We start from the raw sequence: 23,995 nt of genomic DNA on the forward strand, positions 1-23,995 counted from the left end.
CCTGCACCACCACCGGCGCTGAAGAAACCAAACACCACTCACTCCCTCACGGTCCAGTCTGTGTTGACTACTAACCTAGTACCATCCCTTGCCCCAGTGGCGGCCAACATAATACGCTCTAGCTCGCCTGAAGAGACACGCACCGAGGCAGACAGGCATATCTACGACTTGGCTGTTCGTGACAGCCAAGCCAATCCCGGGGGTCTTTTCAAACACATCCGTCTCTACGACTCGGCGCACGCCAACATCAGATCATGCCGCCCAAAGCCGCAACGTCGCCGACGCACTTTCTGTGCATCCCACTGGCCTCGCCGCAGCTCGCCCGCGCCTGGGCGTCGTTCCGCGCCGACGTAACGAGCCCGCACAGCTTCGCGCTGCCCGAGGACGCCGTGCGGCCGCTGGGGACGCTGCACCTGACGCTCGGCGTCATGAGCCTGGGGCAGCAGGACGGCGGCGGCGTGGACAGGGCGGCCGAGGTGCTGGCGGGTCTGCGGCCGCGGGAGCTCCTGGCCGAGCTCAGGAGGGCGTCTAACGAAAATACTACAAAGGCGAAGACGGCGGCGGCGGCGGCGGCGGCGGCGGGTGGCACGACAGGCGAGGGCATCTCCATCACGCTCCGTGGGCTGCGCGCCATGCACGCCCCGAGCAAGACGTCGGTGCTGTACGCGCCGCCGACGGACGAGGAGGGCCTGCTGCAGCGGTTCTGCGAGGGCTTGCGGGCGCCGTTCCGCGAGGCGGGGCTGATGAAGGAGGAGGAGGGGCGGCCGATGCTGCTGCACGCGACGCTGATCAACACCATCTACGTCAAGGGCGGGAGCAGGGGGAGGGGCAGAGAGCGCATGATGCTCGACGCGCGCGACGTGCTCGCCCGGTACGGCGGCGACGACTACGTTTGGGCCGAGGGCCTGGCCGTGACGCGCATCGCGGTGTGCAGGATGGGGGCGAAGCCGGTGGAAGGGAGCGAGGGTGACCAGGCCTACGAGGTGGAAGCCGAGGTCGAGGTATAGACAGACAGAAACATAATCATGTTTGATTAAGTCTGCGCTCAACGGGCGAGTGAGTGGGTGGCCGCGGGCTGTGGCTGGCTGGCGGCGCCTTCGCCGCGACGACGATATACAACGTATGCCTGTGTGTCGTTGGCTTGTTGCCGTGCTGGGTGTCGGATGCCTTCTCACGACAGGGAGGCTACACAGGTTCATATCATTAGCACCGGATCTTGGGACACGGTGATATGGATACGATGATGGGCCGGCGTGTTGGCGGCTTCGAAGCTGCCTTCTGAGAGGCGTTGTAGGCAGCAACATGAACTCTCGAGAGCATTCCACCTGCTGCCCTAGGAGAGCGCGGCAACTAGAGTCGGGCTTTTCGTACTTCGTACAATATAACACGCGCAGCAATAAACGGCTGCACGCCACGTCTATCTTATTACGGACGCGATCAATCAGCGGTACAGCAGCCCGCCTCAGCGCCCGTGCAGCAGCCCGGGAGACCCCTGGGCTGCCCCACGGCCCCGAGCTACAACTATACCTATGGGGCCCGGCTGGGGCTGCAGGTAGTGCCTGGGCGGGCAGCGCTCCCAGGTCAGCTCTCGTCTCCCCACGGCACCTCACTCAATGCCCGCACTAAAGTTGCATTCCATCCCGCAAGCTGGGCTGCCTGGAATGGAATCTGACGTGAACACCACCGCCTCGACTGACCTCATCCGCTTCCAAAACACCACGCGCACGCCCATCACCTCCACTCCAACCAAACCCCCAGTACACGCCCGCTTATCTGCAGCTCCGCGCCTGCTTTGGCGTTCTTCTGCATGGGTGTCCTATAGCTTCGACGCAGCAGGTTGCTTCCGCTGCAATCATGCTGATCCAGCCTCAGCGGAGCTGCGACGACGGACGAGACCTTGCCACGCCTTGACGACACGACCACGACGACAGACATACAAACTTTGCACAGCATGCACACTCCCGAGAAACGACGCGGCGGGAGCCATGTCCTGCGCACCGGCCCGTCGCACGCTTCTGTGAGACACAGCACCGGCGGCAGCAGCACCAACAGCACGAGCAGCGGCAGCGGCAACCTGCCGGCCCTGCCGCCACGAGCGGCAATGGTCAACAACAACGTTGCCACGGCCGACGATGCGCAGGAAGTGCCCAATAACGGAGGCGGGCTCCCCGGAGCCAACAGCGGCTCCGGAGGTGGTGCAGCTCTGGTCGACCGCCGCGACAAGGACAGGGACACCAAGGACAAAGACGGCGGCCGCCCCAACTCGAGCACCGGGCACTACGGCGGTCGGGGGGCCGACAAGCACGCGCGCGAGGCGGCGAGCCTCCTCCGCGAGCAGCTGCGGGAGCGCGACGAGCGCATCGCGGCGCTCGAGGCGGAGATGGCGCTCATGGAGAGCGAGTTCCACCGCGAGCTGGACAAGCTGTCGCAAAACGAGAGCGAGACGGCGACGTTCTGGCAGGCCAAGCACAGCGCGCTGAACCAGCAGTTCCTACGGACCGACACGGAGCTGCGGCTGCTGCGCGCCGAGGTGGACGTGCGCGAGGCGGAGCGCGCGGAGCTGCGACAGGGCTGGGAGGTGCTACGCCGCGAGCTGCGGGAGCGCGACGACGAAGTGCGCGGCCTGCGCGGCCAGGTGCGCGGCCTCAAGGAGTTTGTGAGCACGAGCACCCGCACCGGGTCGCAGACGAGCGATGAGGTCTTTGGCGACGGCATGGCGCGCCTCGGCAACGGGCTGCAGAACTGGGTCATAATGCACTTTCGCAAGGCCAAGCTGGGTGAGCAGCCAACACACACATTCAGAAACACCGAGTTCTCTCTCTTCCCCATCTGTATCTATACCGGGTGCTAACCGTGGCCAGACTTGACCAGGGTGGACGAGGCGACGCTGGCCGAGCTGAGCGAGCTGGTGCCCATGTACGAGGACCTGGTGCTCGCCTCCAAGGTTCACCTCCTGCAGTCCCTCGTGTCGAGGATCCTCGTCGACATGGTCTTCGATGCCTACTTTGTGGGGCTATCGACGGAGCAGACGCGGCACTTTCGCCAGATGGAGGACTTGCTCTGCTCGTTTTGTACGTCGACTCGGTTTGTTTTCTGCCCTTCTTCTTCTTCCCGCTAACGTGTGCCCGTTTGTCGCATCAGCCGCCTCCGACGAGGCCGTCAACCACTGGCGCTCGTCCACGCTCGCCCTGCTCCGCCGCGAGGCGCCCCAGATGCTGCACGATGAGACGAGCCGCTTCGTCGAGGCCGTCATCGCCCGCGTGAACCGCCTGCTGGACGCCATCGCCCCCGGTAGTCCTGCGACGGAAACGTCCAACCCGTCTTCTTCTTCCTCCTCCTCCGCTACCAATGTCACCAACAGCTCACCACCCACATCCGGCGCCGCCGGCCACAGCAGTAGTAGTAGTAATAACAGCAGCAGCAAGCCGCCATCGTCGTCCTCGGCCCGCGACTCGGCCCTCCGCGTGCTCGTCAACAACTCGGTCGAGCTCGCGCGGCTGCTCGTGGTGCAAAAGGCGGTGCTGCGCGTACACATGCCCGTGGTGCTGCCGCACCAGCGCGTCCTGTTCGAGCCCGAGACCATGGAGGACGTGGGCGGCGAGGACGAGGACGCGCTCGCCCGCAGGGAGATTTGGTGCGTCGTCTTCCCCGGCGTCATCAAGCACGGCGACGAGAACGGCGGGCAGATGCAGTTCCGCAACGTCATTGCCAAGGCGAGGGTGCTGTGCAGCCCTGAGGAATGAAGAGCCGGGACGAGTGGTATCGGCAAGTCCAAACGTGGGTTTTCCGGGCCGAGGGGTCCAACGGATCCCGTCAGCAGCTCATTACAAGACTTGGAGGCGGGTTGGACAGGCAGCGGCGCAGGTTGCGTCGTTTCAGCATCATGTACGCCACAAGGCACTCGTCGAAATCGGCGCTAATGACAAGCACCTTTGCTTGACGTTGCAATGTGCCGGTCCTCAAGAGCCACTTACAGATGAATATTATCAAGTAAATTCAGACACAGCTGCCCCCAAAGTTCCCCGCGTGTTTGTGCTGTGCGCGGACCATGTGCAGCGCCATGCCGTTCTTCACCTGGCTCTCGTCTCTTTCTCACCGACTTAGTAACAGCAACAACAACGACAACAACGATGAAGATGATGATTGACGATGATCGTTTCTGCCTATTCTGTCATGCATTGCCCGGCGGAGTGGTTGAAATCGATGGTTGGTGGCGGGTCGCCCTTCCGTAACATCATCTCATTACACCCCTTTGATGGAGTAAGAGAGGAAGGAGTAGTAGACCGTGCCCATGATGGTAGAGGGGAGTGGCGATCACCAATCAAAGACCAAACCGAGAGAGAGAGAAAACATCATCGCAGTCTGGTAGATGAAGATGGGGCACGCATAACGGGGGGGGGGGGCTGCTCGCTTACTACGAAGTACTCCACGCTCACTCGGTCCGGATCAAACAGTCGGCCACTTGACGCTCTCCCTTCATAGTCGATATGACATATATTTATATATAAATATATATAGATGTGTGTGGGTGTACTTATCCTTGATATAAAACATGTTCTTGCCTCGATAACGAGTGAGTGAGGTCTTCACTACCTCTCCTGGCTTGCCTTCTCTTTCATTACTTACTACGCTCTTTAAGAGAACAACCTAGTACAAAAAAAAAAGGCTCTACATGTATATGGAAATACGATTTATAATGAAACGGAGAGGTCATATCAATGCCCAAGTCACTGTGGCGTTCTAACGAGGTCCCTCCGAAAGAGACTTCGGAGTTCCTATTGAGGAGTTTCCACCACGTCACGAATAGCAGACTCTTTCCGTCGAGCGCACGGTACTCGTATAACGTCCCAGTTCACCTTCCTGCTCCCCTCCCCCCACCTCGGTCTTTGGTTTTCCGTACGTACGCTTCCGGAATCCAACCTGCTGGCCCTTCCTCGGCTGAGTGGGCCCGCACGCTCGCTCGTATGAGTTAGCATACTGTGCACTGGCGTAACTATCTATATATTTGTGTCCGGGGACCTGGACAAGATGTAAATCATTAGCAGCGCTTATTAGGCAAGTACTTAGTAACGTTAACTTTTTCCAACTTCATTACTCTGCTATTTGGTGATTTTTTCGGGCCGTTTCAACCCCCCCCCGGTGACTGACTAGTAGTTAATAACCCAACCCATCCAACTTACGTATTTATTGAAAGACGTTTCGTTTGTCTCCCGCCTGCCGCCTGCCGCACAGGGCTTGCTCGGACTTGCAACTCCAACAATTTTGTTACTTAGTTTTTGAGAGGGGTATCAATGCGGGAGACGTTCACCGGTGATGAATGAACGAGTAGCCGAGTTTGTTGGGCGGAAAAGCCGCGGGGGAGTTGACGCGCGCACGTACGCACTACGTGGTGTTTCTAGTATTCTGATCATGTCATTGCTGCGCACGTTTTGTTTTGATACATCACCAGGTATCGCTCGCCGCCATCTCCCCTTGCCCCCCCCCCCTCGAGGACGTGACGAGGTCCCGCGACTATAAAAAGCCAGCCTCTCCGTGTCCGTTTTTGTCATTCTTCCGACTCTCTCCATCTCACCCTGCAACGCTCCCTCATCGTCGTCGTCATCGTCGTCTTCTTTTTTTTTTTTAAAAAAAAAAAAAGAAGAAGAAGAAGAAGAAGAAGAAGAAGAAGCTTTTTCGTAGCTCACCCCGTCTCAGCGCGCCCAAGCCCTCTCACTTCACGACCCCCTCTCACGCTGCAGAGTTGGAAACGGGCCTCAGAGAGCCAGCCAACCATGAGAGCGTCGCTGAGCATTTGCGTACTCGTCCTCTGCGTCGCCGCCTCCGGCACCAATTTCGTCTCGGACGACGATGATGTCTGCAACACCTGGTACGACGACTGGACGAAGGCCTCCAATGCCGCCCAAGGGCTCAACTCGCAACCAAGGTATATGACGGGCGTGAGTTCACTCTCGTTCCCCCTTGAACCCCAGCCCTCGCTCCCACTCTCCACCCACCCCCTTGGCCTACGACTCAAACTCCTTTTCTTCTCTTGTCTTCTCCTTTTATTTTTATTTTTATTTTTTATTTTTGGGCAAAGATGCTGACGATGGGCATTTCGTGTGCACGTGTGCATGCGTGCAGCAATGTTCAGTCGAGACCCAAGAATGCGTGCGCGACCACTTCAAGCCAACCTATCAAGTGAAACATCAGAATGAAAAGCCTCCAGAGTTATGGTACAAAGTAGTGAGGCAATCAGGGGCTTGGCCATGTCCAACGCATGCACCGGTAAGTTTTTTTTTTTCTTTCTTGCGCCTCCGGGAAAGGCGAGACGTGGAGAGCCGTGCATGTCTGTCGTGTGCTAACCGCCGCGCTCTTCGACTTACTTATTAGTGTCGCGCGGACAACACGCAGTGCATGCACAGCATTGCTCAGGATTCCACGATTTGCAGTCTTTGACCTGCAGGTAATGCGGATGAGGAGCTTGGGTACGCCTAGGTCTATCAAGGCAGTGAGGGGTACTGCTGGGGGAATGAGAAGCTACGTCCAGGGGTCTGATCTCGGCAATCAAGTCGGTCTTGTCGACTTCGTACTATCAGACAGACTTCACATCAATCAACGGCCATGATCAAGGGGTGTCTTGTCGTTATCGTGGTCATGTCCACCATTCCGTGCTGCCATGGATGACGAGTTCCGGGCACGGTCCTTGTGGTCCTACTCTTACGTGCTTGCGCATCATGGCATCATCGAGAGCCGTACAGACTCTAGAGTCTGAGGTCCGCGAGTTAACTTGATGTCTCCTCCACCTTGTGTATACTGTATATTTGTCTCCAACCCCCGTCTCGAGAACGGCGGTCAACTGGCCAAATTAAACTGTCTAGCTGCTGTTACCAGATTCCACGATGAAACCCCGTGGCCGATACACATCCAGCGCTTGCAAGTCATGAACCTGTCTGTCTGCGGCGGGTTGGGACATATCGTGGGGGCCATTTCGTGGCCTGCCCCGCGCTCCACGTCGTGTCAACCGGGAACACCCTGGCCATTGATGTGCTCGACACGCGCACATGTGGTGCATCGCCTTTGTCCCTCCCATTCCCGCGGGCAACACGAAACAATAATGCAATGGGCCAGCTGGGCTGATGCCACCACACCCAAGGCTGACGTTGCCACGACAGACAGACGGACAGGCGCTGGTTGACCGACGGCATGGGCTGCACCGCTTGCACTGAGCCTACGTCACACTGCTCCTCATGATTGTCCCGGCGTTGGGCGATCGACGGCGGCAGCCTTGGAGGGTGTAATTGGGTTCGCATTGGCTTGATGACTCAATGCGACACGGGGTCCCCTCGTTGAGCCTCAACTCTTCAGGGTGTCAGCGGTTCCCCCGCCGAGCGCTGTCGTGCATAGGAGACGATCCCGTTCCCGGCCCCCACTAAGCCTGGCCCAGCCAGGCCCCCGCTCGCTCTCTTATTTACTGTACTTCGTATGTATGTAGGCATGTTTCTGTCTTTGGCGATTGTCGAGTCTCAAAGTGAGGCAGCCCAATTCGGCCTGCTGGACAGCTTCGAGTTCGCCGTATCCCGCTTGGCGCATCGACTCAAGTCTCATGGTCCAGCGCGGCTTCAAAACCCCTCCATTGCTTCTTGACGGAATCCCAAGGTCCCCCAACGCTCGTATCCTATCCACGCTAAAAGACGTGGACAGCTGCTGAGCAAATCGACGTAGTCACGGGGTTCGTCACCTTCAAGAGCCCGTGCAACATCCTGTCAATCTCGGTGAAGGTGTGTCTTTGCTATTCGTCCCTCGGGCACGCTTTCGTGATTCATCAGCATCAGACGGTACCACGATTGGACGGGCGGTACGCGTGCCGACCGCGGCCCGTCGACACGGCTCTGACGCAGGCGAGGGTGTGGGCTCGCTCCCCATCTTGGCCGCCTGTAACAATCTTCACTCTCAGCCGGCCAACATCCGCGGCCAAGCCAGGAAGGACGGGGAGCCGCCCACGGCCTTGGGGGGCGCCTCGAAGCCTATGCTGGAGCTGAGTCGGGCATGTGCTGGGAGACTCGCCATCCCTCGGATGATTGGCGAGCTGACCAAGCCGTGGTAATAGAATACCGTACTGTCGCACGCATTCTTGCCCTGGGACGCTATCGCTCGCGACGATTTGCGCTGGATAACCATCGACAAACAAGACGTGCCCGCACTGGCAGCCGCGGCGCATTCTTCGCACTCGCGTAGTGAGGGGTCGTTGTGAGGTAGGCAGTCCGTCGCGGTAGGCGGAGACATGTCGCTCCCTGTTGCATCCTCCCAACATCTGCCTTTTGGGTCAGCGGTCGACGCCCAAGACACACTGCATTCTCTGGCGTTCGGGCAGGCTACAGCCGCAACACTCCTGTCCACGTCCTACTGCTGCCTTTTCAACCTCGTGCCGCCCGTGCCAGACTTCACCGCCCCTAGTGATCCGTCGTCCATGGTCCGACCAAGAACCTCCTCATCGGCAGGCCATCACCTTTCCCCGCCGCCCGGTTCTAGCCGCTGGCGACCGCCATCGTGACCCGGCTTGTTCGTGACTTGGAGAGGGCCGCTGCTCCCCCGCTTGCTGGGCCCTTGCCGATTCTTGGTCAAGTATACCCATACCTCCGGCGGTCGCCGTCGTTGTCGCTGCCGTCTGCGGAGTCGTCATGGCCCGCCTCACTCGCGAAAGGCCGTGCCGCAATCCGGCCAGCGGTTCGGCATCCCCCGCATCAGCCATGGAGCCGCCTGGGCTGGCCGACGTCGCCATCATCATCAACGACGCCCATCAGCTTCGAAACGGGGTGGTGTCCCAGCCCCTAGCTGTCGGTGGTCTCTATTATGCCAGGCAGATAATGCCCATAGATCTGTCGGACATGCCAGCGCAACCGCAAGTTGGCAAACGCAGGTCGGATTGGGCAAGCAGTGCCACGGGGTGCTCGACTTCCTTTGACAACTTCGATGATCGAACGGTATATTCCATGTCGACCGCGCCTCCTCGGCGAGGGCCCGTGGGGCAATACCAATATCAGCAGCGTCCAGACATCCCTGTGCCTGCCTATGCGTGGCCCCAATCGTGGCCGGAGCTGGATGCGGCGGCGCCGGAGCCTGGCGGTGACATGATCCTCATGGGCCTCCCCTGCGAATTCCATAATTTCTCGGACTGTTTCATTGAGTACGCCTTTGACCAAGTTGAGCAGTGGATACAACACATCGCGGACGACCACCTGGGCCATCGATTTCCGAGAGAAAGTCGATGTTGGTTCTGCGACGCGAAATTCGTCGCCGCAACAAACCACCGTACTGAAAAGTCGTATGTCTTCCGTGAGCGCATGCTTCATATTGCGGAGCACCTTGAAAAGGGCGTGACGGCCGCGAGTATCCGGCCAGACTTTCCATTGCTAGACCACCTTTGGGAATACCGCATAATCGACAGGGCGACATTTCAGTGGGCCAAGGGACAAAGCGAGCCGATCCCGATGCCCCGGGACATGACATTCAGCCCCCCCGAGGCCGCGCCGCCTCGAGGTGAGACTTATCTGGAGGAACGGCGGGCCCGGCATCACCACAAAAGGTCAACGCACCACAAGACACGCGGTACGAAGTGATGGACCGGGATCAGCCAATACTCTCGTCGTCGACGTTTTCGGCGGACGAAGCATTATCGATACGCTTCTATGCCGTGTGTTGGGGCCCTAGTATACGGTTGAGTGTGGGACCGACTTACGGCGACGCCGGTGGCAAGGCTCCGGGCCGGTTCGGCTCCACTCACGCCGCCACCACCGGATCGGACGGCCGATCAGAGGACTGGTTGACTTCGGGGTGGGGTCTCCCGAGAGAGGAGAGGCCGGTATTTCAACAAGTCGCCAAAGGGGCACGCGTTGCCGCGACAAAAGGTCGGCTGGGTGCGGCATGACGCGTCGGGTTGCCACCGGCGCTGAAGCGAATGCAGGAGAGTCGGCGAGACACTCTGTCGCGTGTACCGAACGGTCCAATAGTTGACATGGTGAGGCGAACCCATTGTCACCACTCGACCAGTTGGAGGTTCTTTTTTCCGGGGCGTTGTAAGGAGGTCGAAAATTCGTGATGAAGCACAAAGGGGAAGGCGAGGGAGGAGGCTTTCTGTCTCAATTTCAGTGCAAGAAGCGAAGAGGGCAGGGCAGGATAAAAGCAGGGAGGCGCGAGGTGGAAGGGGGTACCTTGGCTGCGCCTTCCGCGAGGCCGGCAGCGGCGGCGCTGACTTGCCGTGCTGGTTGTCGCTGTTTTCGGGCCGAGGCGAACGAACTTTGCGCTTTTGACGGTCTCGTTCGCCTCACGGCTCGCCAGCCATGTCGCTTCCGCCAGGCGCGGCACGTTTCAGCTCGTCCAGGGGGTGTGTGGGAAGCCGCATGACGCAGATGCCGTGTTTTTTTTTATGAAAGTTTCTTTCTTGGATTTTTTTTTTGATTTTTTTTTTTGGGCGGTGTGTTTGGCTCCATGACCCGCCGCTTGTCGTTCGCGTCGTGGGCGGCAACACAACGACGACGTGCACTGCGCGTGGGCTCGGGCGCGGGCGGGCTCGTGTGACTCGCCGGCCTGGTCTGGTCTGATCTGGTGCTGAGCGGTCTGAGAGATGCAAGGACGCACAAGGGGAGCGGGGAGGAGGAGAAGAAGCGGTCACAGATTGTGTGCGCGGAGAAGACTCTGAGAGCGAGCGAGCAAGCGAGCAAGGTTTCAATTTTCGGGGTCGCAGGGGTCGTGATCTGTTTTCTGTTTTCTATTTATTTATTCACTGCATGATTGGCTTCCTCATCAAGACACCAAGGCACCCAAAAGTCGTGGCAAGAAGATGAGAAAACACGGATGGATGGATGGACATGGGGCCTTTCACGTCTTCAACGCGCTTTTTCTCTAGCCCAGCCAGTCGGGGCAGGCGGACGTGTGTCATGTCAATTCGAACCAGTCAACTCAAGGGCGTCTTACCTTGTACATGCCTCGCCGTCCGCACCGCCTCGTCTGCTGCCTTTTTTTTATGTTGGCCGCCTCGCCTTCGCCCGCCTCACTGAGCCCCGTTCAGAGGCGCGCTCTCCAGTGGTCCTGCGGCCCTGCATCCGCCTTGATTGGGTCAAGTGAGATGGTGTGCATTTATATCGTCTGCCGAGTATACCTCCAGCTTGCCCCTAGCTTTGCACTCCAATAGTTATATTGTAGGTACTTAAGGACAGCACGCGGGCACGAACCTTGCAAAACAAATCAGTAAATCCGTCGTGCATCGCTCACCACCATGCCTGCTCGATTCGAGTGATCCATCCGGCCAGTGACGAAGATGAATTCAGTCAGTTTTACGCTGGCTGCACTCCCAATGGGTTCCAGCACGTTGTGCATCCAAAGGAAGACCACAACGCAAGCAAGCAAGACTTAGTCCTGTCAATACTGATCCAAAGATACGAATCCGCGACGGCTCTTCGGTATCGAGGACATATCCAAAAGAAGGTGATTGAAGCCTCCGACGGCTCCAACGTATGCAAAGAGCCATGAATAATATCATCCATAATGTTAGTCATGTAGACTGTATACGTAACAACGTCACGTCGTCCTGCCCCTCACTTTCACCATCCGAGGCAAAGGCGAGTCGTTTCGACAGTGCCAAGTGCCTAGGTGAAACTCCTGGGCCTCTTTTAGGAACCTGCGTCCAGGCCCTACTTGAGAAGAGCGTTCCATCACCCCCATCTCCGCTGCTGTGCCCGATGCGCCGTTTGCGATGCGGGGCGGCAATATGAGACGCTTATACGTACCCCAAGTCAAGCATTTGGGTGCGGGCAAATGCAATTTTTGTCGCTGTCCGCCCAGTATATTCAGGCAAGAGGCCCTGCTCCTTCGGTGCTTCGTGATTTGGGGCTGTCACGACTCACCAGGACCCGGCAGGGCTCCCTACCTATAACACCTTCAAGGGTGACGAACTATGCATCGAACAGGTTTTCCGCCTGTCCGCAGCACCTCCAACCGTTCAACTACATGCCACTTTGTTTCATTGCATCTCTATCCATGAGCTGTAGAAGTGCGTCCCCTCCGGCACACACGGCATGCGTGGCCGCCGGTGCGCATGCGGTTCGCCAGACGCCTTCTGCGCACCTGTCTGGATCTGCCGCTGCGAGGCCGGTAGACTACGAGGGGCCGCTGCCCACCTCTTCTTTGCAAGCCCAGCAGTGAAACGTCGACATTCTTGTACCTAACCTCGCACTTGACCCATCTCTCCAGGCCCGGGACGTGAATGCCGAGGCTCGGGAGCGCGAGCAGTGTCATCGTAGGCGTGGCCGGGTCGGTTCCCTCGCCAGACTCAACACTGTATAGCGCGGGCAGCGAGTACCGCACCTTTCCAGGGGCATAATACCTCAAGATCTTCTCTAGACGATATCTCTCTTTCTGTGGCAAGGCCAACCGGAATTGCCTCGCAAACTGCGGCTGCAACGGCCGTATATGAAACCTCGCCGGTACACACGTGTTGAGACGTATCCAGAAGCGCCCATCCCAGATCTTGGCCATCTTCCAGCTTCGCCAGGGTCCATGTCGCACTTGTGGCCCCTTGAAGCCGTCAGTACCGGATATCAGCTTGTAGCCCAAATGTCCCGGCAGCTTCCTTTCTGGTAGCGGATGGTTGGACTTGTATGGAGCCCTCGAGAGAAACCACCTGGTCGACTGCGGACCAAGTATGGGCTCAAAGACAACACCGGCGATTGAGAACGCCTTTGGTACCTCGCCTTGGCGGCTCGATGACAGCTCTGGAAACAGTCGATCGATCACGCTGTCAAGATTTGCCCGAGATGGCGAATGAAGGTACGGGGTGACAAAGTCGACAAGCTTGCGCACTGCAATCGCCGCAATCGCCCGGCGGCGGGGCCTACGAGCCTCGTCCCGCGATGCCGCATAGAGGCGCCGTGCCCGCGAGGCGCTGGTGACAAAAGATGGGAGCTCAATGAGCAGCGTTCCTGCGTTGGGGTCAAAGTCTTGGATGACTGCCTCTCGGATGAGTAGTCGATGCGCTTCTGCCTCTTCAAAGTTTGTCTTTTGCTTCGCCCTTCTTGCCAATGCAAGTACGGCGGGTTTCTGCAGCGCTTCTGGCAGCTTGTAGGATCTCGCAATGTAACGTAGCGCGTTACGGGTGGTAAGGGTTGGATCCGTGTTGGTGTGGTCCTCGAACCACCGGACTCGGTTCGCTTCACACGTGGCAATAAGCCTGTCCTTGTCAAACTCAAGAAGTGGCCGATATACGTGCACGCCGCCGTCCTCGCAGTTCAGTGGGGTCAGATAGGGCACGCGAGGGTCAATATCGCGAGTGATATGGCCGGGGAACTGCGCAGAAATGTCGTTGATGCCCAGGTATGTCTTGATGTGACTCCAGGGCTCGTCGTGAAAATCGTCTCTTAGGATCATCCGAAGCTGCTTCAGTTCCTTGTTGGGAGGCTTGAAGCTGAGGAACGGCTGCCGCTGCATCTGATCGTCGAGTATCCCGCTCTTGTACACGCCGTGCAGCTCGTAGCACTCGGGGATCGCATTGGCAGCACGGATGCCTTGCAAGCCCCGATAGCCGTGGCCAGCCAGCAGGCGCATTAGGATCGTCTCGTAGTGGTCGTCGCTATGGTGGGCGAAGAAGAGGCTCGTGGCTTGGAGGTGGCCACAGGTCAAGCCCAGCACCTGGTATCGCATCGTGCGCGCCACGCTCTCGAGGTTGGGCAGGCTGGCAGGGTTCATGCCATCGCGCCGGACGTCTCTCCAGTTGAGGGTCTTGATGATGGCCTTGATGCCAATCCTCTTGAGCTCATGGGCCACGCTAGAGGCCTCAGCATCGCTGCCCTCGCGCAGTTGGTGATCGATTACGATGCCAAATGCGCTCTCGGCGGGGTTGTCGGCGATCTTGAAAGTCTGATGGGTCTTGAAGAGGCTCGAAAAGAGGAAGGCCATGGCCATGGAGTCTACGCCGCCGCTCACGGCGAGCGCTGGGGCACACAGCAGTCAGCGAAGGAGCACGGTCATGGCCACATGTGGTTGCAGCATCGACGTACCGACGCGGCGTGGCCGCGCAAAGCGCACGGTCGGGAAGCGCGGGAGGCATACGGCCTCGAGGGCATCGCGAAATTCGGTCAAGGATATGGGCTTAGGGCCATGATGGAAGACACGAGTGGAAGCGCTCATTCCATCGCAAGGCTTCGAGGGCCTACAATGCGCGGAGGAGTCGGCGAGCACCGGACAATGTCACTGCTTGCGAGTATTCCGTTGGTCGGTGGTTGACAAGAGACAGGTTCTTTTCGTCGGACTCTTGTTGCTGTGGCGTTGGTACGGTCGGGGCCTGGAATTGTCTTGAGGCTTGTTAGAAGCTCCAGCGTGGGGCCACAATCAAGAAGGAGCAACAAGGGTGGGTGCCTGCCCGTTTACGACGCCCTCTAGTAACTAACTTAGTGCACGCCGCGCGCCGACTCTGCTCCAAGGCGGGCTGCTCCTTCCGCGACAACGATCGAGGCACTGAGTTGGAAAGCATTCACAAGGAATTCTTTTCGCGTTCGATATTTTGCTGCTGTCGCATTTTCTTCCTCTTCTTGCAACTCCACCGGAAGTCGCCGTCCATCCATCCGTCCATGACAGCCAGCGGCGGCCTCCCATCGCAACAAGGGTTTTCAACAACAGACATTCGTCGCCACGGCCACTTGGCCATGCACGATCCACCCACGACAGCCGCCCGGTCCCGTATCGCGCATGCAGACCTGCAGCTCCCCCGAGCACTCAGAGCCTATCAGTCACTGCCTTGAAAGCCCCAAGTGGCAAACACAGCGGCCATCTCCCCCTCCGTTGAGAACAAAGGCCCCCAGCGGCAGAAACTTGCCAGGCCAGACGCAGGTGCAGAACAAGCTGGAGCATGGACAGATGGAGTCGAGTCAGCCTTGCGGCCCCAGCGCAAGCTCACCCATGCTTGTTGCAGCAGATTTCATGTTGAGGCGCTTTTGGCGTCGCGATTTGCTCGTGGCGGCCCGCCCGCAACCACGCGTGAATGACTGGAACCTATGGAAGCCATCGTCGTCGTTCCCACACCTCACCTCATTCATCGAAGCCGTTTCCCGCCTTGTTGTGCTTTGTTGCTCACCTACAACTACGCAGATACTCGACGGTCCTGCAACCCGGCCTCTTGTTGCCCCAACTGCCGTGCCTCCAACCGTCGCCGCCACTCACCACCATCAATCGGCACGTGTACCACGCCACACATACCCCCGTCCAGTTCCTCTCCGCTCGTAACCTCTTCACACCTTGTCGCCAGCTGCCCTCGCCTTCTTCGCCGTGTACGACTGCAACCACATCTACAATAGATCCTGTCTCAACGTCACGCTCAGCGCCCCGAACCGTGATCGCTCTCACGCTGCCACCCCGCATGTCGCCCGTTGTCGCCGGCTTCTGTCGCTGATCGAGTTTAATCACTGTCACGCACGGCCCCAACCTCAGCCTCTGTCTCATGACGTGAACCGTCACCAGCCGCCTCGCCTCACCCATGGTCTCGCAGCCCGAACCCAACCCGTCTTCCGCGCTCGCACCCCATCCTCATCACCATCATCACTCGCGACGCGGGCACCACCCATCGTCAACGACCGCCTCCTCCGTCGCCTCCCGCCCCTCGCTGTCCCGCACCAAGCGCTACGGCCGCTCCCACGCCGGCGGCACCTCGTACGTACCGCAAAACGAGTTCCCCGTCTTCGCGCACAGCGGCGATGTCGAAATTCTGGTCCGCGCCGGCGCCGTCGAGAATCGCTATCTACTGCACCGCCACACCCTGACGCGCTGCAGCGGCTTCTTCGAGGCCAGCACCTCGTCCGAGTGGTCCAAGGCACGGCCGCTTCTCGCCGGGGGGAACGAGCTCGCGCGCATCGGCGAGGACCCGGCTTCGCTGTCGGACCGCATCGATGGGGATGCACAGGGACTAACGGGCGCTATGCCGCGCAAGATGTGGAGGTATGAGCTCGATCCTGGCGCGGGCGAGGGTGACGTCCCCATGCTTGTGCAAAGAGACGACATGCGCGGCGGCGACGCCTCCAAGTCCGCGATTCCCTCCATCTTCGGCGCGGGTTCGAGCGTCGGCGCGTCAGCGCTCAAGTCGAGTCTGCGCAAAGGCGCCAGCGGCCACTCGCACTCATCGTCTGTGCCATCCAACCACGTCTCCTTCACCCGGTCCGTCGCCAACCTGAGTCTTGGCCCGAGCCTCTCCCAAGCCGACGAAGATATCCTGCGCGACTACGACAACCTGTTACGCATCTTCTACAACTATCCCCCGATGCTGGACGCCATCAACGTGGCTGATGCCTATGTACAATGCAAGTCGCTGCTTGGTCTCGCAGACCTCTACGATGCCCTCCCCGTAGTCGGTCCGCGCGTCGATCACCACCTGCTGCAGTTCCAATCGCGCCTCTGGAAGCAGATTGCCAAGTACCCGATCTCGTACCTGCGCTTGGGTTATCTCGCCCGCAGCAAGGTAATATTCCAGGAAGCTTTAATTCACGTGGTTGGTCAGTGGCCGGCTGGCGAGCGCAGCCTGCGCGCCGCGTTGCCGGACGTGGTGCTGGACATCATCGAAGACAAGGTGGACGAGCTTGAGGAGGCCGTTAGCCGCGTCGAAGGTCGCCTCTTCCGTCTGAGTCTAAAAACGCCGAGGGGCGAGCGCGTGACGCCGTCCAACAACTATCTCGAGTGGCTCGTCATCAGCCTCTTTCGGCAGTGGCTCGCCGACAACACGGCGCCGCAGCCCCCTCCCGACCGAAACGGGCGCAGTGGCCACCACCACCACCCGTCGCTGCCGCCCGCGGTGCCACCACTGACGTCGGTCGGTCGCGCGTACCGCACGCTCGGCTCTGGCAATTCAGCCGCCTTCCTCGGTCACGACGATTGCAAAAAGTTCCTCAAGCTGACGCCGGAGCTGTACACGCGCGAAAACCTCCGCCGCTTTGAGAAGCGCATGGACGAGATCAAGGCCATGGCGCGCGACATTGTGCGCCCCCTCCTCGGAAGCGGCCTCGAGCTAGACTTGGCCGGCTCGAGCCGAACTTCGGACGGCATCAGCTATCTCACATGCACGGCGGTCGGCAACAGGGACCTGCCCTGGCTGACCGACAGTTGAAGGTCGTCAAAGCCTAGACAGCGATTTTCTTCGGAACACGACTACATGTCGAGTCTCGCCGATATACGAGAGGCTGTGGGCTTCTTGGGATATACAGAATAATGGCAGAGAAGGCCAGAGTACACCCAGTGGGCCTGCCGAGAAACCCCTTTTCTTTCTCTCTATACTCAACTGGATACCCCATTTCCTTTATTTTCCTTTCCTCTACAGACAAGTTACTTGGGAATTTTCCCCCGATGCCTCGCACCCATCGCTGCATGATATAATGGACTTGTGTGCAGTCTAGCGCGGTCGGTCGGTGGTCGTGTGCATGGATAGCAGGCTGGACCTAGACACCATGTCCCTGGGGGCTCTCCGTTATACAATGAGGAATGAAGGCATGTAACGAATACGCCGACTCGATGTCGGATGGATGTGCATACGTAGCCAGGTAATACAGCACAAGTTGAAGCTTGGATCCCTCCCTGACCCTCTTACACGGGGAGGACGACCTTGACGCCCATGTATTCCCGCTGGTGCATGAGGTTGCCATCAATGAGCACCTGGTCGGCACCCAGGCGGTGTCGGGCCGTGTCGGTAAGGAGTGTGACGGCGGAGACTTGGATCTCGCGCTACTCCCAGTTCGTGGGCACGAGGCCGCCCTCGGTGGTGCGGTTCCTGAACTCTCGGCAGACACCCTGCTCGTCGACGTAGTCCGTCTTCTCGCTGGATGGGGGCCGACTCTGGGCGAAAGGCGGGGGAGAAGAAGAGACGGGTCGGTACCTGGAGGAAGGGGGGTGAATAAGTAAACAGCTGGCTGACTGCCTGGTAGGTACGTCACAGTATTGTGGTCGGCGGAGCTCCTCCTCCCGACCCTGGCCGAGCGAGCGACAAAACAAGCAGCCAACCATCCATCCAACCGACATGGGCTGTTGTCTCACGACGAGAGCCCGTGTCCAGCGAGCATGTTAGTTAGTTACCGACCCGACTCGTTCAAGTCAGTCAGTCAGTCACTTGGGCATCATTCGTCAGCAAATAATACCCTCTCAGCCTGACGAGAAGAAGCAGCTCTCCCGCCTATATAATATCATGCATTGCATGCTTTGTTTTGTAGCCCCGCCGTTCCAGCCAGGTGTTTGGTTTCCTGTCGTCCACCAACCTCATTAATCAATCCCATACATGCCAACACCACAAATCACCACCATCGCCAGAGCATCGGGAACGCAAAGGACGCAGACCCCATCTATTGATTCAACCAGCATCACCAGCAGCAACATCATTGCTACCTAAACAGCCAGCATCATCCAAGCAACCACCGTAGCTGTCCATCCTCATCTTCTTTATCATCATCATCATCATCATCATCATCATCATCATCATCATCATCATCATCATCATCATCATCATCATCATCATCATCATCATCATCATCATCATCATCATCATCATCATCATCATCATCATCATCATCATCACCGTCGCTTCCCAAAAAAAAAGGGAAAGGGAAAGAAAGGAAAAGAGAAAGAGAGAAATATGGCCGACTACCCCACCGCCCACACAACCACCATCGCCAACCCCCGCCTCCGCCTCCTCAACATGCTCAAGGCCGGCACCTTCCCGGTCATGACCTTTGTCGCCCTCCCCTCGGCGCGACACGCCCAGGTCGTCGCCCTCACCGGCGTCGACGCCCTCGTCCTCGACTGCGAGCACGGGCACGTGGGCGACGACGCCATGCACAACGCCGTCGCCGCCGCCGCCGCCCTCGGCGTCTCCCCCGTCGTCCGCGTCCGCGGCCCCGCCCACGACCTCGTCAAGCGCGCCCTCGACGCCGGCGCCCACGCCCTCATGGTGCCCCAGGTCGGCTCCCCCGACGAGGCCCGCCAGGTCGTCGCCAGCGCAAAGTTCCCCCCGCAGGGCCGCCGCGGCCAGGGCTCCGCGTTCCCGGGCATCGCCCACGGCCTCTCCGTGCCCGAGTACGTCGCCTCGGCGAACCAGACCCTCCTCACCATGATCCAAATCGAGACCCGCGAGGGCCTCGAAAACGTCGACGCCATATGCGCCGTCCCCGGCGTCGACCTCGTCTTCATCGGCCCCAACGACCTCGCCCTCGCCCTCCTCGGCTACGTCCCCGCCCGCGGCGACGAGCCCGTCTTCGTCGCCGCCATCGACAAGATCGTCGCCGCCGCCCGCAAGCACGGCAAGTGGGTTGGTCGCCTCGTCAACAACGGCGCCCTCGCCAAGGAGGCTCGCGGTCGTTTCGATACCGTCGCCCTGACCGGAGACACAAAGGCCATACACAACTGGTACTCGGCCGAGTTGGAAGTCGCGAGGTCATAGACCCGTGAACCCGACTTGAATGTAAACGTGCATCCAACATGTAGAAACCCGCCGTGTACCGTGGTTGGTAGGCTCTGTCTTGCAATTGACTAGACTTGCTCGGCTCTGCTGCTGCAAGGCGTTTCTTCGTTGCGAATTCGGTCTGAATTATTAGACACTGGCCCCTAGTCCTTCAAAGTCGTAGAACAGGCACGGGCACCTACTACACAAAGACGCCATATAAGCGGTGCAATGTACTTGCTCAGCAACGCCTAAAATTTGACGTTGACCCTTACTATTCGTGTTTCTTGATCCAAGAAAATCCCGGCTATATCGCTATTCCCATCAGACGCCCCAAAGCAGCCTGTCGTAACCGTCAAATCATCAAGCCCGTGCCGCCCGACACGAAGCACTACAGCAACACCATTCCCTCGTCACACTTAGTTACTCTCGCCGACAAGCAACGACATGTTGCCCGACATGCTCTCCACCTTAATATCAGATTCCCCGTCGCCTTTGCGGCCCTCAATGACTTTCATAATGCCTCGGCTGCGCCGGATTATCTCAATGCCCTTGCCGTGAACGACGGTGCTTCCCGAGATGGTCTGCAGGCTAAAATGTCCAGCCCAGCTGGCGGGATAGACGAGCTTGGCGTTGCCGCTAATGGATGAATGCTTCGCTTCGAGAACAGTCAGACCCGCGCGCGTCTTGCCGTCATCGGCTTTGCGCGCCTTGATCTCGCCTGCGCTGTGCGGGTGAATGATGACGAGGGCATCGTCCGGACCCTTCTGGGGTTGCTCAGGTTTCTCCGGGGCATCGTTTCCGTCGACATATGGAGGCAGCGGGACATCAATGGGGGGCAAAAACGTATCACGGCCGGGCGCAGCACGTCCGGGAGGATACATTCTCGCGCCCGACGTGCTGGTCCACAGGGGTTCTAGTACAGTGACGCGGGCATCGCCGCTCTTCGTGTCCGTGGACAACCGGGGCTTGCCCTCGGACTTCTGCAGATCCCTTTCCAGGATCGGGAGGAGCTTGAGGTCGAAATTGCCAGAAGTCGAAGTAAAAGTACCCAGGCTGCTCGTGGCCGCCTCGACGGAAATGTCACCGGATGCCGTCTCAACCTTGATCACGTAGTCCCGAGCGGGCAGCTTCTTGCTTGCCTTGCCGTCTGCGAGGGCGGCCGCAAGGGGTTCCTTGATGCTGACCTCGCCAGAAATGGAACCAACTTCGAGGACTGCGGACTGAGGAGAATCCTTATCGGCGGCTTTGGGGCCAACTTCGGCGGTGATATCTCCAGAGGCAGAGGAAATCTTGAGGAGGTCGTAGAGCGGAAACCATCCCTTGACGTTGCCACTGACGGTCTCGATGATGGTGTCGCGTGACTCCAACGTGTAAGGGACCACGTCGTCGTTAACGTCCTTCGGGAGCGATGTTCGAACGTTTCCAACAACAGTCTTTACATTGACGCTATCAGATGCACCGAAGACGAGTCCGTCGAGGACGCTGACATCGAGATGAACGGTGTCAACAGCAAAGGTCCGAAGGAAGGACTTGCGCGGAATCCAGACGGTGGCTCGCATTTGGATGCATGGCCAATCGCCTGAGTTCGACCACCAGTCGAGAGCTCGGGGGGTAATCATGTTGACCAGCTGATCGTTGCCGTCGAGGTCGGCGTGGACCTCTACTCCCAGCTCGGCATCATTGGAAATGACCTCGAGGTCAATGGTACCCTCGGACTTGTCGTCGCCAGCAGGACGTATGATGAGCTGTCCGTAGACCCGAGGCTGTCGGCCGTTGTGAAAGCCATCACTTTTGTCGACGGTCTGCTTGATATGGAGCTTGCGCTCGCCTCCAAACCCGATAGTTGTGGTGCGTTTATCAAAGACATGCGGGGTGTTGCGGCACCCATAGGTGGGCTTCCACTCCAGGTCGCTATCGCCTCCCATGTCTGGTTCTCGGACCGGATCCTTGTCGTTGAACTTGGGGTTCTGTCGTCTCAGGTCAGTAAAGGTTCTAGGCTGTCACCGTGAGAGCGGCGCTGAGGCATTAATGTGAGATTCGAGGGGGGGGGGGGATCGAGTATGGATTCAGAGTGTTCAAGCAGTCCTGGGGGCGAGTGACATGCAGCCAAAGTGGCGAAGAATCACACACGTCACAGGAGTGTGGATGAGATGCATTACGATTGGTGTGACATGAGACGTACCTTGTGGCTCGAAGAGGACGAGATACTGATGCCGCCAAAAATGGCAGAGATGATGGAGATGATGACTAGCACACCAAGGATGGTCTTGAGCTTGGGCCTCAAGTTGTGCGAGCTGATCGAGTCTTTAAGCCTTTGCCATCTGGGATAAGGAGGACCATGGGGTGAGCCACCCATGGACTCTGGGTGGCGCGGCAGCAGGGCCTGGTGCTCCTCTGGGAGACCCATGGTGCTGCTGTCGTTGCTGGTACGCGCGTTGGCGGAGAGGGACGCGAATGTCTGGTAGCCCTGAGGTTGGCTTGAGGGAGGAGAGGATGGGGAAGGAGAGTAGGCGGGTGGCGCGTCCAGCTGGCTGTGATGATGCGGCTGGGACGGGGCGGTCGCGTGTGTTGATGTATGAGAGGGAGTGTGTAAGTAGGGCAGACGGGTACGGTCCCCGGGAAATTGGACGGGTTCGTCTTCCTCAACACTGCGTCGGTGGCGATGCGATGAGACAGCGGGGGATGAGGGGTTGGCCGCGGGCGAGGTCGATCCCTGGTGAGGCGACGCTACCGACGCGGAAGAGGTATGACGGTGGGAGGTGTCTGGCGACGACGTCGACGGCAGCTGTGGCGGATATGGTGACGACGACGTGGTTTGGCCAGCGGCGTTATTTATCTGGCGCTCCTGTTCGGCCTCTCTCGCCTTTGCGCCTTGGTCGCGCAGGGTGGGATCCTCGACGAGGACGTTTGGCACCGACGGCACGTTGGACGACGTGCGCCGGTGTTGTTCGGGCTGGTGGCCAAAGGCAGACGATGACGCCGCGTCAGACGACGCAGACGCGTGGAAGTATCCGTCAGTGGGCGACAGGGCATCTCGCTCATCGTCGGAGGCGTCCTGCCCCATGTCCGAGTACATGTTATCCGAGTAGGGAGCCGGCATGACGGCGGCTCGCTCAAGGAGAGGGGGGGCGTGAGTGGTCCGGCTCTCAGGCAGTGATGCGTGCGTTCGTACCGCCACGCGTAGCACCGGCAATAAAAGGGGGACAGACAGAAGGGGAGCAGAAGCTCAGACGGGAAAGGGGGAAGGACGAGAGGGTGGTGGTGATGGTGGGCTGGGGGGGATGAAGCTGACGACGATAGCTGCGAGGATGCGTAGGCGTTGCAGCAACAGACGCGAGCCAAGTGGGTTTAGGGGGGGAGAGGGGTATCCCGACCTAAGCTCGTGGCCAAAGAGACGGCGAGGGACGGCAGAGATATGTGTGAGCGGTTGCGCGTCTGCTTGTCGTCTTCGCGTTCCCCTGCTCCGCGCTGGAGGAGGCTGAAGTTGAGCGTAGAGTATAGAACAGAGAGGCGGACCGGACCGGACCACTCGAGGAGGGTGCAAGCAGCAAGACGATGATGGACCTGCCCTCACTTGTCGCGATGCAGGCTTGCCGTCAATTGATTGCCACGAGCAAGTACAGATGCTCCGAGATTGGGGCGAGAGAGGATGAAAAAGTGCAGAATTCTTCACCAAACTCCAGAAATCCGCCGAGGGAAGGAGGGCGAGCGACACACCGGATGGTTCCTGCCAGTGACATGGAACCAGACTCCTCGTCCATGTCATGCCAGGGCTTCAGCACCTCATCGTTCGGGCGTGGCACGCTAGTAACTGCTAAAAGCAGTCTTGCATACAGTGGAGTAGAGGCTCCCACGGGCGGCCATCGAAGGCGCTGACGTCGCCCGTTATCTTCATTCCCCAGCCTTCTCCACTCCTCCCGGCCTGAACCCCGGACTCCTCCATCCTGTCGTCGGTCCTTTCTGCCCACTTTTGACCGTCCGTCCGCGTTATCAACATGCGCGACAACCAGTACCAGTCCTCTCCGAGCTGCGACAGACAGGTGAAGAGGCATTGACACAGCTCAAAGCACTCCCCCTCCCGCTTTCAACGTTGGTCAACATGGTCCCCCCCATAAACGACGGGAAGAACAACCGCCCACGGCACACGCACCGACACACAAGTGCAGCACAGCAGACAGAGACACACAGAGCGCGCACCACCTTGCCAACGAGTGGCTTGCCGTAGCCAACCCCAAAAGTCCCCCTAAAAGTAACCGCCCATCACCGCTCCCCGCTTCGGGCCCCTGCACTGTGATCGCCAGCTTCCCATTCCAGCACTCCCCGCCCCTCGGTCCCAGTACCCGGACCGGGGCGGGCATGGAGCTGCCTCGTGAGCAGCGCACGCAAACCCCCCTTCCCCCCTCCGGGCTAGTGATGTGCGCGCGCGGTGTGACTCGATCCGCAGGCACTCACAGGGCTGATGGATGGGGCCGCCAGCCTCCTTGCAGGGCTTGATCGCCGTGTTACTCGTAATCTGGCGGCCGCGCCGTCAGAATTGTTGCGTCGAGACGCACCAGCCTG

General features: G+C 59.1%; 9 protein-coding genes across 9 annotated transcripts; 6 read left to right on the top strand and 3 right to left on the bottom strand.

Annotated features, from left to right (window-relative positions):
* Positions 1-254: 254 nt before the first annotated feature.
* JDV02_002614 (uncharacterized protein) lies at positions 255-1,007 on the top strand (the record flags this gene model as incomplete). The annotated part of the gene is made up of 1 exon (XM_047983657.1): positions 255-1,007. One exon carries the CDS (start codon positions 255-257, stop codon positions 1,005-1,007), a length of 753 nt encoding a protein of 250 aa, XP_047839629.1.
* Positions 1,008-1,689: 682 nt separating this feature from the next.
* JDV02_002615 (uncharacterized protein) lies at positions 1,690-4,005 on the top strand. The gene is made up of 3 exons (XM_047983658.1): positions 1,690-2,777; positions 2,862-3,071; positions 3,142-4,005. Exons 1-3 carry the CDS (start codon positions 1,952-1,954, stop codon positions 3,741-3,743), a joined length of 1,638 nt encoding a protein of 545 aa, XP_047839630.1. The 5' UTR covers positions 1,690-1,951; the 3' UTR covers positions 3,744-4,005.
* Positions 4,006-7,929: 3,924 nt separating this feature from the next.
* On the bottom strand, positions 7,930-8,262 carry JDV02_002616 (uncharacterized protein; the record flags this gene model as incomplete). The annotated part of the gene is made up of 1 exon (XM_047983659.1): positions 7,930-8,262. One exon carries the CDS (start codon positions 8,260-8,262, stop codon positions 7,930-7,932), a length of 333 nt encoding a protein of 110 aa, XP_047839631.1.
* Positions 8,263-8,726: 464 nt separating this feature from the next.
* JDV02_002617 (uncharacterized protein) lies at positions 8,727-9,596 on the top strand (the record flags this gene model as incomplete). The annotated part of the gene is made up of 1 exon (XM_047983660.1): positions 8,727-9,596. One exon carries the CDS (start codon positions 8,727-8,729, stop codon positions 9,594-9,596), a length of 870 nt encoding a protein of 289 aa, XP_047839632.1.
* Positions 9,597-11,503: 1,907 nt separating this feature from the next.
* On the bottom strand, positions 11,504-14,550 carry JDV02_002618 (tRNA(Ile)-lysidine synthetase). Its single transcript, XM_047983661.1, has 2 exons — positions 14,028-14,550; positions 11,504-13,961 (listed from the first exon to the last, which is right to left on the bottom strand). Exons 1-2 carry the CDS (start codon positions 14,155-14,157, stop codon positions 12,007-12,009), a joined length of 2,085 nt encoding a protein of 694 aa, XP_047839633.1. The 5' UTR covers positions 14,158-14,550; the 3' UTR covers positions 11,504-12,006.
* Positions 14,551-14,715: 165 nt separating this feature from the next.
* On the top strand, positions 14,716-15,249 carry JDV02_002619 (uncharacterized protein; the record flags this gene model as incomplete). The annotated part of the gene is made up of 1 exon (XM_047983662.1): positions 14,716-15,249. One exon carries the CDS (start codon positions 14,716-14,718, stop codon positions 15,247-15,249), a length of 534 nt encoding a protein of 177 aa, XP_047839634.1.
* A 250-nt stretch (positions 15,250-15,499) lies between these two features.
* JDV02_002620 (uncharacterized protein) lies at positions 15,500-17,116 on the top strand (the record flags this gene model as incomplete). The annotated part of the gene is made up of 1 exon (XM_047983663.1): positions 15,500-17,116. The coding sequence occupies one exon, from the start codon at positions 15,500-15,502 to the stop codon at positions 17,114-17,116; it is 1,617 nt and encodes a 538-aa protein (XP_047839635.1).
* Positions 17,117-18,060: 944 nt separating this feature from the next.
* On the top strand, positions 18,061-19,432 carry JDV02_002621 (4-hydroxy-2-oxoheptanedioate aldolase; the record flags this gene model as incomplete). The annotated part of the gene is made up of 2 exons (XM_047983664.1): positions 18,061-18,066; positions 18,701-19,432. The coding sequence occupies 2 exons, from the start codon at positions 18,061-18,063 to the stop codon at positions 19,430-19,432; spliced, it is 738 nt and encodes a 245-aa protein (XP_047839636.1).
* Positions 19,433-19,701: 269 nt separating this feature from the next.
* On the bottom strand, positions 19,702-23,127 carry JDV02_002622 (uncharacterized protein). The gene is made up of 2 exons (XM_047983665.1): positions 21,618-23,127; positions 19,702-21,402 (listed from the first exon to the last, which is right to left on the bottom strand). The coding sequence occupies exons 1-2, from the start codon at positions 22,533-22,535 to the stop codon at positions 19,852-19,854; spliced, it is 2,469 nt and encodes an 822-aa protein (XP_047839637.1). The 5' UTR covers positions 22,536-23,127; the 3' UTR covers positions 19,702-19,851.
* Between the last annotated feature and the right edge of the window lie 868 nt (positions 23,128-23,995).

Source organism: Purpureocillium takamizusanense, chromosome 2 (assembly GCF_022605165.1).
Source record: "Purpureocillium takamizusanense chromosome 2, complete sequence".
In the NCBI taxonomy this organism is placed as follows: Eukaryota; Fungi; Ascomycota; class Sordariomycetes; order Hypocreales; family Ophiocordycipitaceae; genus Purpureocillium; species Purpureocillium takamizusanense.